Raw genomic sequence first — 12,632 nt, 5'->3', positions numbered from 1 at the left:
TTCTTTCCATGTCCCCTCATCTTTTGGAGTTTTTTCTTATTGTTGATAAGAAATTCTATTTTCATGACAGCGGATTCCAAAAATATAGTCCCGACTGTGAATGAAGATATAAGGGTATCAATGACCATGATTAATATATCTTAATCATGCCAAAAGTAAACCATTGGCATGATTAAGATATATTATACTTAGTGAGTCTATTCTTTGTGTTCGAGCTTGTTTCAGGTTACACAAGGTATCAATCCAAGCACAGTAACAAACCTCTGGCTTTTGTAAGTTTCGTCTCAGAAGTTTAGGTCAACTTACCCAAGTTCACATGCCCAACCCTATGATCACTTCTAGCTTCCTGGGAGTTTTATCTCATTCTGATTGAGGGCAGATACAGTGGGACCCTAGGTGATGAGATTCCTGGGGTTGTATCTTCTGGGGATCACATGTACATTGGAGCCATATCCTATCAGGTAGTGCTGTCTTGTTATTTTTCTTCTTGGGTGGTGGGAATTATATTGGAGGTTCCTCACATTTACCGAAAATATGATTGAGGTCTTGAAAACTCTAGTCATGTTCAATACAGGGAGACAGCATAACGAAACTTAACAAGGTTTCAATGTTTGACAAAAATACCTTCCTTAAAGATCAGACGTTTGTGGAGAGTAGCAGAAGAAAGGTAGCAATCGTTGAATCATAGTTGTCGAGGTGTTGTCTAGGCAGCCTTTGCTAGAAGGGAACCTTGAACTTGATCACCTAGGCAACATCTTGATGGGTTGTTGGTGTTGCTTTGATCATTTCCCTCCTCCAATGCCTAGGATCAACTGGGTGCTGTGACAATTACGCGTGGAATTCAGCATCAGTTATACCACATTCCTCACAGCTGTGGGCAGTGATCAAGATGGGTCTCCAAGGACTTTTGAAGGTATGTAGGAAATGTTAAATCTTAAGAGAACAACTCTCTCTCTCTCTCTCTCTGTTTAGTGCACAGGCTTCGCATTCACACATGCAAAAGTCACAAATCTCTTGATATTCCTTTAGCTGCAGTAATGCAGTATCTTTATTTTCCTAACACTAAAGTGTTGTTTCGTAATTCTGCAACATGACTTGTCCTTACTTTCACAGATCCACTTTCGCTTCCCATCACTCTTTCTTCTTGCTGTCTTATTTTACCAGAAATGTGGAAGAGAGAGAGAGAAAGAGAGAGAGAGAGAGAGAGAGAGAGAGAGAGAGAGAGGAATGGGAACTTTCTCTTTACTCTTTTGTTCAGTTGGCTTGAACAACCCTGGCTGGATGTGCTCCAAAACTTTGTCCTCTTCTAAAATATTCGTTTCACCTTTTATTTTCTTGATTTTCCATCTGTTGAATGGATAATATCAGCATTTTGGTATGAAATTATTCAAAGTGGGGCCCGGATTTATTTAGTCAGCCACTGCCATGATGGCTCTTTTGGTGCTGGTCACAAGGATCTGAAATAGTTAGAAGCACTAAGTATCAGCCGCTGAAGTTTCAGTCAGAGTCCAAGGAAGAGGTGGGATGCATTGTTTGCTTTTGCAAGATTGAAGAAGGGGAAGATATCAGGAAGCTCAGACATGAGCATCTCTTTAACAGCTGCTTAGATTGATGAGCTTTGTGGTAATGCAGCATCTGTCCCCTGTGTCTGGGTTTCCTTGCTTGAAGGGGTAACGTGGTTCTTAGCTTAGAGAAAACTGGGTTACTGGGATGAGCTTTTACCAACCAGAAAGGAGAACATTTGAGAAAATAGGGAGGATCCAAATTTTTTCAAAGAATACAGGTAAAATAGTTGTAATAAAAAGATTGGGAGCTCAACTACTCTATTTCCATGGCCCGGAGTGACGAACCTGTGACCCCAATTATGATATTTGAGTGCTTTAATTTGTTGCTTCGCACTATTGTGACAACGGACTACATTGTCTCAACCACCCGCCTTTCCCTTCTTTTGTTAGTTCTCGAACCGAAGCCAAAAGGTAGATGATTTCAGGAACTCAAGAGGTATCCTCATCAGGTTTTTCAAAATTGAAGGGACTGTTATGTAGTTTACCTCTTCTTTTTTTCCCCTTGTTTCCTTGTGCAGCTATATTATCTTTGTTTCTTCTTGAAAACTAATGTTTATTCACTGGAAAGGAGAGGGGGAGGGGGAAATGTGAGAACTCAAGGTAGGAGACTGTGATTTGTGAATCCTTTGTGTAAGATCTATCTTGTTTCCACCACTGGAACGGTTTGGTTCCTTACCAGATCAATATTCATTGAGGCTTCCAAATGTCATTCATTTACCATATATGTGGTTTTATATCCTATAAGTGGAGTAGGTACTTGCTCTTTCAACTATGCAATTTCTCCTAAAAAAAGGGTATCACTCCCACAAAATCTAGTTGATCGTATAGCTGGTAGCTGTTAGTAGGTTAGCTGCAGGCTTGTTGTCGTTTGGCCCCGAAGTTAGCTTTTTCTACTAGTAAAATCAGCTAATTTAGGCTCTTTTTTTTTTTAACGCCAAATTTCATTTGAAACTAGATTCTGGTGATTCTTTTCTGTTTATATTGATAATAAATTGGCTATCTTCTGCATGACTAAAGCCGAACTGATATTTGCAGTAACTTCAACTCTCTTAAATTTTGTGAGGATGTTTCGGAGAGCACATGATGAGAACTGTAAGCAAGACGAGCTAGAGAGGAAGAAAGCCCAGAAGAAGGCCGAAATGGAGAAGGAAAAGGGTATTAACCTAATGAAGAAAGCTGCGACATAGCTACAAGTGTTTTCTCCATAGCCCCACACGGGAACCAACCGAAGTTCCCCCCACCCCCCATGCAGCTGTCGGGCGATGTGAATAGAAAGATACGACAGCAAAGTTGAACTGCTCCATACTCGAGCCCAGCCTTCAGTTTTTCAGGAAACTTGCAATGGGTAAGCTTTATAAAATAACATCATGACAAATCAGAGGAGATAATCTGATCTGAAGCTTATTAATCCTAAACACCTGATGTTTCTGGTCCCTCGAAGGAGCGATGGTCAAAGTAATTAATTGATCAAGTGCTAGTGCTCACCTTATTCATTGGTCTAGTTTAGAGAGGTTGAGAGCTCTATCTATATAGTATATTATTCTGATCTGGAAACTCAACCACACTCTAAGAAGCATGTTGTCAAAATCCTGAACCATCTGATTCATAGAGTTGATGATCTGTAAATTGTGTAGGGAAAAATGGCAGGAAAAGTTCCAACTTTGTGGCTGCATGTGGCACACCAACTTTTCCAGATTTAGAGCACCCCACCTCCATGGACAGTTGGACTCTAGTAGCCAATTGTGTTTTGACGTGTATCTCCTTGCACAAATATGCCGGGGATTAAGATCCAACAGCTTAGTTTTTTACTGCAGGCTTCTTAGAATGTCGTCAAGCTTTTGCAACAGTATAATTCTTCCTTAAGGACGGTTCCATTAGTAGGATTCATCAAATGAGGTTCTGGCCCCACCAACCTGTTAGTGGTCACTCTTAGACTCCGAATCAGTCTTTTTGATTTGTACCCCATGATTTGAATCATCGTTTCACTGTTCTTTTGGGAGATATTTTGGGAGAACCAGTGCCAGATGTCATTGCATTGTAAAGCACAAGTGGGGAATGTATCTATGAACTGTGTACATAGCTCTAACCCTACTGACCATTGATTCTTTTCTCATGTAACATAAAAGGTAGTCTTTTTCTTTTTCCTTGTTCAGATTTTGATGAGAGCAACATCACGAAAATTGTGTAGAAGTTGAGAAATGAAAGAAATGAGAGGGTAGGCATTCTTACTGTTTAAGTGTAATATAACCAGATGTAGGTTGTGAGTTGAGAACTCTTTTCACTCATCATTTGTTAGAATATTCTCATTTATTAAAAAGAAATATCTCTCTCAAGTCAGTCCTTCAGGACCTTCATTATTTGATTCCATTGCAATGCTGAACTGTAAGATAGAAAAGTGTTATATTCACACTTCTTGTTCCCAATATTGATTATAGATCATATTCTAGATGGAGTGCATGTTCTTGGTGACAATAGTTTATAGAACTTTGGTTATCCAGCAATCAAAGCAAAAAATTGCTTGAAGGGTCCTAGTTCTGTTGTATACTTAAAACTTTAATTTATTGTTTACCCAAAATAAAATTACAATGTAATTTTTTGAGTATGATTTGAAATTTTATTATATTATTTGCTTTTATATGAAGGGTTGCCTCATGAGTATTTAATAAAGACCATCATTGTGAAACTTGGGCCAACCACAAACCCATTAGGAGGTGTTTCCAATAATCAGTTATTTTGTGGATTAATAATCTTGTCACAAGTATGGCTGCACATTTCCGTACTTGTTCATTGGTCTTGTTCTCACTGTCATTAGAGGGTCAAAATTGTCTTCAAACAATGTTTGGGTAACCCACTAATTACATGTCGAGTCTAAACTAAGAAAATGCTCCAAAGCTGTGTGAGGTAACTGAAGAATATTATAGGGTTTAGACACATTATACTCTGCCACCCATTTGAACCATATTCATCATTTTAAAATTCTTATTATAGTTTTAAATTTACACAAAAATATATTTTGACTGTGCTATTTTCAAAATAGCAGAGTCAAAATATAGGGTATGCATATTCTCTCTCTCTCTGTATAAATACTCGTAATTTACATTGAATAAGATTTCCTCATCTGGGTGGTATCACATTTGGAATAGTTTTGTTATTACTGATTTCTCCATTGTATCTTTTTTATAAGGAAACTAAGGGTTATCTTGTAATATGAATTAGATAAGAATATGTTTAGCTTTCACAACATCTTCAACTCTGGCAACCCTGGTTTCAAGCTTGCGATGAATCTTCTACTCTAAGGATGCTAACTGGTCAGGTCCAATCGGTTCTGTACCATTTCCATCCGTTCAGGTAATCGGAACTCGTAGAGGCTAGGGCATGGACCTGTTTCTCTTTGGTTGATTGGTTTTCGCTTCCTAATCGTCCCCAAGTTATTCGGGCTAATTGACTAATTGGTTTATAAATGAAAATTTATAGTACGATTAGCTTATTTAAGCCAATTTAGCCCGATTTTGTCATAGTATTCGATTGATTCTGGTTCGGCCATTAACTTAGGTTGAGAATGTCTGATTATTAATCAGTCGTTTAGTAATCAGCCAGGCCGGTAAAAGTTCTATAAATGCGTCAATTCCCAAACAATAATAGTACATAAGTTCCAGGGTGAGTGGTAAAGGAACGTATGCGCGAAGTTATTTCTCTGCTTTTTTAATAATGATCATAATTAAGAATAAGATTAATCACGACCATCCAATGAATGTAATTATAATCACTGGTTACTTGCTCTACCAGTCACACCACGAGTTTAGTTTCTGGTTTACTATAAAAACTTTCCCATCAACAATGGGAAACATTGTGCTTCCTTCTGGGATTCGAGTTTCGGGTGGAATTGCCAAAAGTACCAGAAGTGCTCAAAAGTTCTCGCCGTCGAGAAAATCTTTGACAATTGTGGGTTTGGGGATACATATCAGACGTGGTTCTGTTTCTCACTAGTTTTGAGTGCGAGAACTGGTGGCGGAGAATGGTAATCACTGTGAATGTGCTCTTTTGAGATCTTTCCCATCTCCTAAAACTCATTCATCAATTGTGAATGGAGATGGTGAATGGGCCAAAAGTTTTCCACAGCATCTCCGGCTACCCTTGGGACGACTGAACTCAAGAACAAATACGTGAGCCAAAGCATGAAGAAGAAGACGACGGGTCTCATTTCTATTATGGGGTGTGTTCTGATCATGTTCACAACTACATCTATTTGATTCCTTTGAGACTAAATAAAGAAACAAATAAAAGAAAGTGGAAAAACAGCAGAGATGTTGAAACTCTGTGATGCTCACTTGGAACGTGTCTGCTAAAAGGGGAAATCAAATTAATAGAGGTGAAAGCCATGGAACCAAAACCATAGGTGGTGGTGGTTCTTAATTGCCAAAAAATTCCCCATCTTCCTCTCTGTCTCTCTAGGTGGGTGACTCTTTGTAACTTATTGAAGAATTCGAGTCTCTAAAGCAAATAGAGAGGAGATGGTAGTAACTAGTAAGTGATTGAGAAGGTGAGAACCAAATGTTTTTAACCCTCTTGTGTTTTGCTCGAGCAAATCCCTAAACTAGCAGAAACCCAGAGGATGATGCTCGAGTAGCGACGAGGATGAACTGGGAATCGGATAGTATTTGGACTTTGGAGAATGAGTTGGGATTTGTTTTCGAGTTTTCAAAGAAGATAACCCCGTTGTTACCGTTACAGTCGGTCATAGTTAAAACAAAAGAAAATCTTTTCAACGGTCCAGATCGAACATGGTTAAATTGATGGCTATTCATGAAAAAATGTTCTGCCAAATTTATTGTTTGCACTTACCGCGACCTAGGGGTGTCAATCGGTCGGTCTGGCTCGGTTTCGGTCTGGGTTGAGTCAGTTTCGGTGTGGGAAAGTTGAAACCGAAACCGAACCAATAAGGAAATTTTGGTTTCGGTTTGGTTTCAGTTTGTCTTCGGTTTTTTAAATCGATTTGTAATCGGGTTGGTTTTGGTTTTTGGTCTAGTTTGAATTCGACTTTCCATACAAATGTATACAAAACTATGCAAATTTTGATTTTTTTTTTTAATGAATTTTGGAGTGTTTCGGTTTCTTACTGGTTTGGTTTCGGTTTCGGTTTGGGTTTTGAGCCGGTTTCGGTTTGGTTTCGGGTTCATCCGGTTTCCGGTGAGGTTCGGTTTGATTTTGGGGTTGCAATACTCGAAACCGAACCAAACCAATAAGGCTTCGGTTCTATTCGATCCATGTTGTTATCGGTTCAATCCGACCGGTTTTACCGGTTCGGTTTAGGAATTGACACCCCTACCGCGACCTTTTAGCCTAAGTTCAATAAATGCCTATTTCTTCTTCTTCTTCTTTTTTCCAAGAATAAATGCCTTTCTGTTCTTTGACTTTCGTGTTGGTTAGTTTTTCCAAAAATGTAGATTAAAAAAAGAGAAATATAAGACTAGAAAGAAGCAAATGCTTGATAAGTTGATATTATATGAAAAAGAAGAGACTTACCAAATTGATAAAGAAAACTTAGCACCGAACAACTAACTAGCCTCTTTGGAAAGCAATGCCTTTAAATACATGTCCAAGATGGAGTATGGAACTAGGTGGAGCTCGTATGGGACATAGGCTTGGTCTTAATATTTTTTTGGCCCTTACCATTTTTACATTTCCATTTCCCTTTTTACCATCTTCCAAACGTTTCATTAATGGCCATAATTGGGTCCTTTAAATGTAACACAACTTGGCAAGGTTAGGGTTAAGAGATCATTATGGGATCCATCATATCAGATGTGGGTTTATTTTTTGAGGAAATTACATTCTCCTTCCCTAGACTATAGCCTAACAGTAGTTTCCCCTCCCCCACGTACTTTTATAAATGTCAATCCCCTCCCCTATAGTTTGAAGATTCTTTCAATCATCCCATTAGTGACTAACGATATTAAACTAGCCTATAAAAAGACCGATTTACCCTTCTGGCATCTACCTATATTTCCACCACTTTTTTAGAATTTTCCTATTTGTTGTTGAAGATTCTATTGAAACAACACCTTTAAGAGGGTAAGACTGACGCCAAGCCTTTGTAAAGCAACTTTTGCCCCACCAATTCCACTGTAAAGAGAAAACATTGTCAAACCACTAGGAAAAATCCGCGCCAAGACAGAGTTATGATACCCAAGCGTGTCTGTCTAGAAACAATGTTTGAGTGATCTAAGTCTTTCATTTGGATCACAGCCAGCAACTAGAGTGTGATGCAATGGCTAACTTAATATGTGTTTAACCTGGTCAGGTTCAATGGGGAATCAAGAGTTTCCAAGATTAGCTCATGCACTCTATTTTTTTATTTTCTTTTCTTTGCTCAATGGGAGATCTAAAGCAAAGAGGGAAAACCATGATTTCAATTGCTTTTCCTGAAACAACTACACTCTTTCATCATATATTACTAAAGGAAATAAAAATAGCTTCTTTCTTAGTTTGTTTTGGAGAATCAAGAGTTTCCAAGATTAGCTCAAGCACTCTGTTTTTTTATTTTCTTTTCTTTGCTCATTGGGAGATCTAAAGCAGAGAGTGAAAACCATGATTTCAAATTGCTTCTCCTGAAACACAGTCACCACAGATCTATTCTCCACACATATTTCTTTAAAAACAATTCAGAATTCTCAGAGGAATGGCTCCAATGGCAGAATATACACATATGCACAAACCCATCTTCTCTGCCAAAAAACCGCAGTCAGGTTATCAAACTCAGGAAAGGGGAGCCATAGCCGCAACAGCCAACCCATTCTATTCCCAAACAGAGATTTTCAACCCTTTTGAATCAACTAAGATCTTTCCCAATCTGTCACATAGATGAGAAAATCACAAACATAGAGTAATGTTATCCCACACAAACTTACTAATAGGTTTCATGTTGTGGCCAAGCACAAGGGCTATGACATTAGCGTAGCACCAAGGGCAGAGCAGTCGAAAGCTCTGCAGAAAGGGCACAGTAGCGACGACGGAACACCAAAACCACAGCGATAAAGAAGGGGCTTCGGGATGAAGAAGGAGCTTTGTTTAGCATTTTAGGGCTTAAAAGCTTATTTCGAGTGAGAAGGGTAATTTCGGTATGAATTGTAATGTTTGAAGGATGAGGTCATCACTTAATAGGGCTATCTAACGGAAGGGTACGATTGAGAAAATCTTCAAACCATAGGGGAGGGGATTAGCATTTATGAAAATACGTGGGGGGAAACTGCTCTTAGGCCATAGTCCAGGGGAGGGGAATGTAATTTCCTCTTATTTTTTATTCAGTAGTAGATCGATATAAATTGGTACAGTCAATTCGTATTGGTATCAGCATTGATTTTACCAACAATCGATATTGGTCCAATATTGTGAACTCTGGCCCTTGCAGGGCCATGAGATATGGATGTGTCAATCAGTTGGTCCATGTTGGTTTTGGTCAGGCTTAATTGCTCTTCCCCACTTTAGAACCTTGCACTGATTGTCTTCTTGAAGTAATCAGCCTTATAAACTAGGCATGGCCCCATTACCTATCCGTTGGTTGCCCAGATGGTTAGGGAGAATTGGGGATTGTGTGGATAGAAGCACGGTCTCAGGTTCGATTCGTCATCTGTGCAGCTGCGACTTAAGTGGAAACTGTGGCAATGGGTTGCTATGTTGATCTCCCCAAGGATTAGTCGAGGTGCACGTAAGCTAGCCCGAACACCTTGGTTAACAAAAAAAAGAAGGCATGACCTCATTTATAACCGGTAAGTCTAATATCAGCCCATAATCGAGCTCGCACTAAATAGGCTATAAATGGGCTAAGAATGCCCATATACGGGATTATGCTAAACAAGCTACAATCGTGCTATGCAAGTTTGATCATGATCATGCCAATCAAGCCATAATATGAAATTCATTAATCGCCAGACTATTAATGCAATACAATATCAATGTTAGAAGATGCACAACACTAGACAATTAATTTCTTCTATAATGTTGTACATATTATCACCAAATTATGGTATCAACAAGGTGGAATATTATCCATTGGAATGAAAGGAAGCTAATATACATAGGGGAGAGGTTTTGTACATGGTTGTGCATGGACAATGTACACAACCATTGGATGGGGGACTGAGAGGGTGTGGGGTCCATTGTAGACACTGTGCACAAGACCTTTTACCATATACATATGCCAAATTTTTTCTTCATACAATCTATTCTAGCAAGAACTTTGTAGGTCACGAAATAAATCACTCAAAATATTGGTGTGGATAAGCTTTATATACTTATAGTTGCTAAAAAAGGCAAGTAAACCATAACATAGAATGATTACGAAGCGAACATTCTTTGAGATTCTATAGATATTATTATTATTATTATTTTTCTGGGTGCAATAATCCCTTCATTCAAAATGATGAGGCAAAAAAACCATCATAGAATTCCACAAATCTTCTAGAATGGAAGATTCCCAAAACCCTCGTCAGGGAAAGGATAACACCCATTTTGAGACACAATGGGCATTGCATTCTCGGTTCTACTGACATTTACAAAACTATAGAAAGAAAGTGATGCTTTTAAAAGCAAGATGTCCTGAACAATGGAACAGATACTAGAAGGAGGGGGGCAGGAGAGGGAGAAAGGCACTTAATAAGAACCTGACAGTTTGAGAAAAGACAACATTCTAGATACTAATCTGGATAGCCGAGGAGGGGCCAAGTGAGTATCCAACGCTTCACCTACCACAGTCAGCATCAGAACAGAGTGATCCAAAGCAATCAGCCTCACTTGCTTTATTGGATCAAGAATAATGCAACCAACACCCAAAGCTCTTGGTTGAGTGCCAGTTGCTGCATCGGAATAGATGAAGAACGTCCCTTCAAGGGGAGGTGGAGTATCCGAACCAATATCTTCCTGGGTCTTAGGAGGAGATAGACCCTCGATGAGCAACATAACCTCATTAACATTCTTATTAACCGAATCCACCCAGGATCGAAAACGAGGGATAGAGGTTCTAAAGTACCTAGTATTCCGCAGCTTCCAAATTTCCCACAAGGTTATAGCATGAGCAGCAAAGAATAAATTATGGTCCTTTTTTTGAAGATTTTGGCACTCTTCCCCACCCCACGACCCAATCAAAAAGTAGGAGATTTGGGTCACAATCAACCCTCAAAGAGACAACAAAGGTGTGCTGGGCCAATGGACAGTATAAGAGCGTATGCTCAACTGTTTCAACCTTAAGATCACATCCGAAACACACTTCCGAATCAACAACACATTGTTGCTTTAGGTTTGACATCACCTCAGTAGAGCACCTAAGTTGGCCCAAACACTTTGATTAACAGGAAAAAAAGAAAGAAGGCATGACCCCATTTATAACCAATAAGTCTAATATCAGCCTATAATCGGGCTCGTACTAAACATTCTATAAATGGGCTAAGAATGCCCATATACGGGCTTATGCTAAACGAGCTACAATCGTGCTATGCTAGTTTGATCATGATCATACCAATTGAGCCATAATATGAAATTCATTAATCGTCTAACTATTAATGCAATATAATATCAATGTTAGAAGAGGCACAACACTGAACTATTAATTTATTCTATAATGTTGTACATATTATCACCAAATTATGGTATCAACAAGGTGGAATATTATCCACTAGAATGAATGGAAGCTAATATACATTGGGGATAGGTTTTATGCATGATCGTGCATGGACCATGTACGCAACCATCGGATGAGGGGACTGAGAGGGTGTGGGGTCCATTGTAAACACTGTGCACAAGACCTTTTACCATATACATATACCAAAAATTTTCTTCATACAATCTATTCTAGAAAGAACTTTGTAGATCACGAAATGAATCACTCAAAATATTGGTGTGGATAAGCTTTATATACTTATAGTTGCTAAAGAAGGCAAGTAAACCATAACATAGAATGATTATGAAGTGATCATTCTTTGAGATTCTACAGTTATAAATATATATATATATATATATATATATATATAAGATGATGAGGCAAAAAAACCATTACATAATTCCACAAATCCTCTAGAAAGAAAGATTCCCAAAACCCTCGTTGGGGAAAGGATAACGCCCATTTTGAGACATAGTGGGCCATCCCATTCTCAACAATTCTACTGACATATACAAAATTGCAGAAAGAAAAGGATGCTTTTAAAAGCAAGATGTCTTAAACAATGGAAGAGATACTAAAAGGAGCGGGGCGGGAGAGGGAGAAAGGCACTTAATAAGAACCTGACAGTCTAAGAATAAGACAACATTCGAGATACTGATCTGGATAGTCGAGGAGAGATCCAAGTGAGCAACCAATGCTTCACCTACCACAGCCGGCATCAGAACAGAGTGATCTGAAGCAATCAGCCGCACTTGCTTCATTGGATCAAGAATAACGCAACCAACACCCAAAGCTCTTGGTTGAACGCCAGTTGCCGCATTAGAATAGATGAAGAACATCCCTTCAGGGGGAGGTGGAGTATCCGGACCAATAGCTTCCTGGGTCTTAGGAGGGGATAGACCCTCAATTAGTGATAGATCCTCGTTAACATTCCTATTAACCGAATCCACCCAGGATCGAAAAGGAGGGACAGAGGTTCTAAAGTACCTTGTATTCTGCAGCTTCCAAATTTCCCACAAGGTCATAGCCAGGTAGCAAAGAATAAATTGTGGTCCTTTTTTTAAGATTCTATCACTCGTCCCCACAAGACCCAATCAAAAAGTAAGAGATTTGGGTCACAAGCAACCCTCAAAGAGAAAGCAGAGGTGAACTACGCCTGCTGGGACAACGGACGGTATAAGAGCGCATGCTCAACTGTTTCAACCTCAAGACCACATCTAAAACACACTTCGAATCAACAACACATCGTTGCTTTAGGTTTGACATCACCCCAATAACACCTAAGCAGGCCTTCCAAAAGAAAGATTTCACCTTGGGGAATCTTAGAGTTCCACACAATTTTCGACACCTATTTTGGTATAGATCTTTTTTTTTTTTTTTTTTTTTTTTTTTTTTTTTTTTTTTTTTTTTTTTTT

General features: G+C 38.9%; 1 protein-coding gene across 1 annotated transcript in view; it reads left to right on the top strand.

Annotated features, from left to right (window-relative positions):
* Positions 1 to 3,925, top strand: part of LOC122079098 (formin-like protein 20) — an 85,603-nt gene extending 81,678 nt beyond the window's left edge. The window contains exons 17-18 of the mRNA XM_042645350.1: positions 2,601 to 2,910; positions 3,200 to 3,925. Coding sequence (XP_042501284.1) covers positions 2,601 to 2,752 — 152 coding nt within the window. The 3' untranslated portion in view covers positions 2,753 to 2,910; positions 3,200 to 3,925. The remainder of the gene's footprint in view (positions 1 to 2,600; positions 2,911 to 3,199) is intronic.
* Positions 3,926 to 12,632: the final 8,707 nt, after the last annotated feature.

The sequence above is a fragment of the Macadamia integrifolia genome, chromosome 5 (assembly GCF_013358625.1).
Source record: "Macadamia integrifolia cultivar HAES 741 chromosome 5, SCU_Mint_v3, whole genome shotgun sequence".
NCBI lineage: Eukaryota > Viridiplantae > Streptophyta > Magnoliopsida > Proteales > Proteaceae > Macadamia > Macadamia integrifolia.
This window is presented reverse-complemented; position numbering and strand designations above follow the sequence as displayed.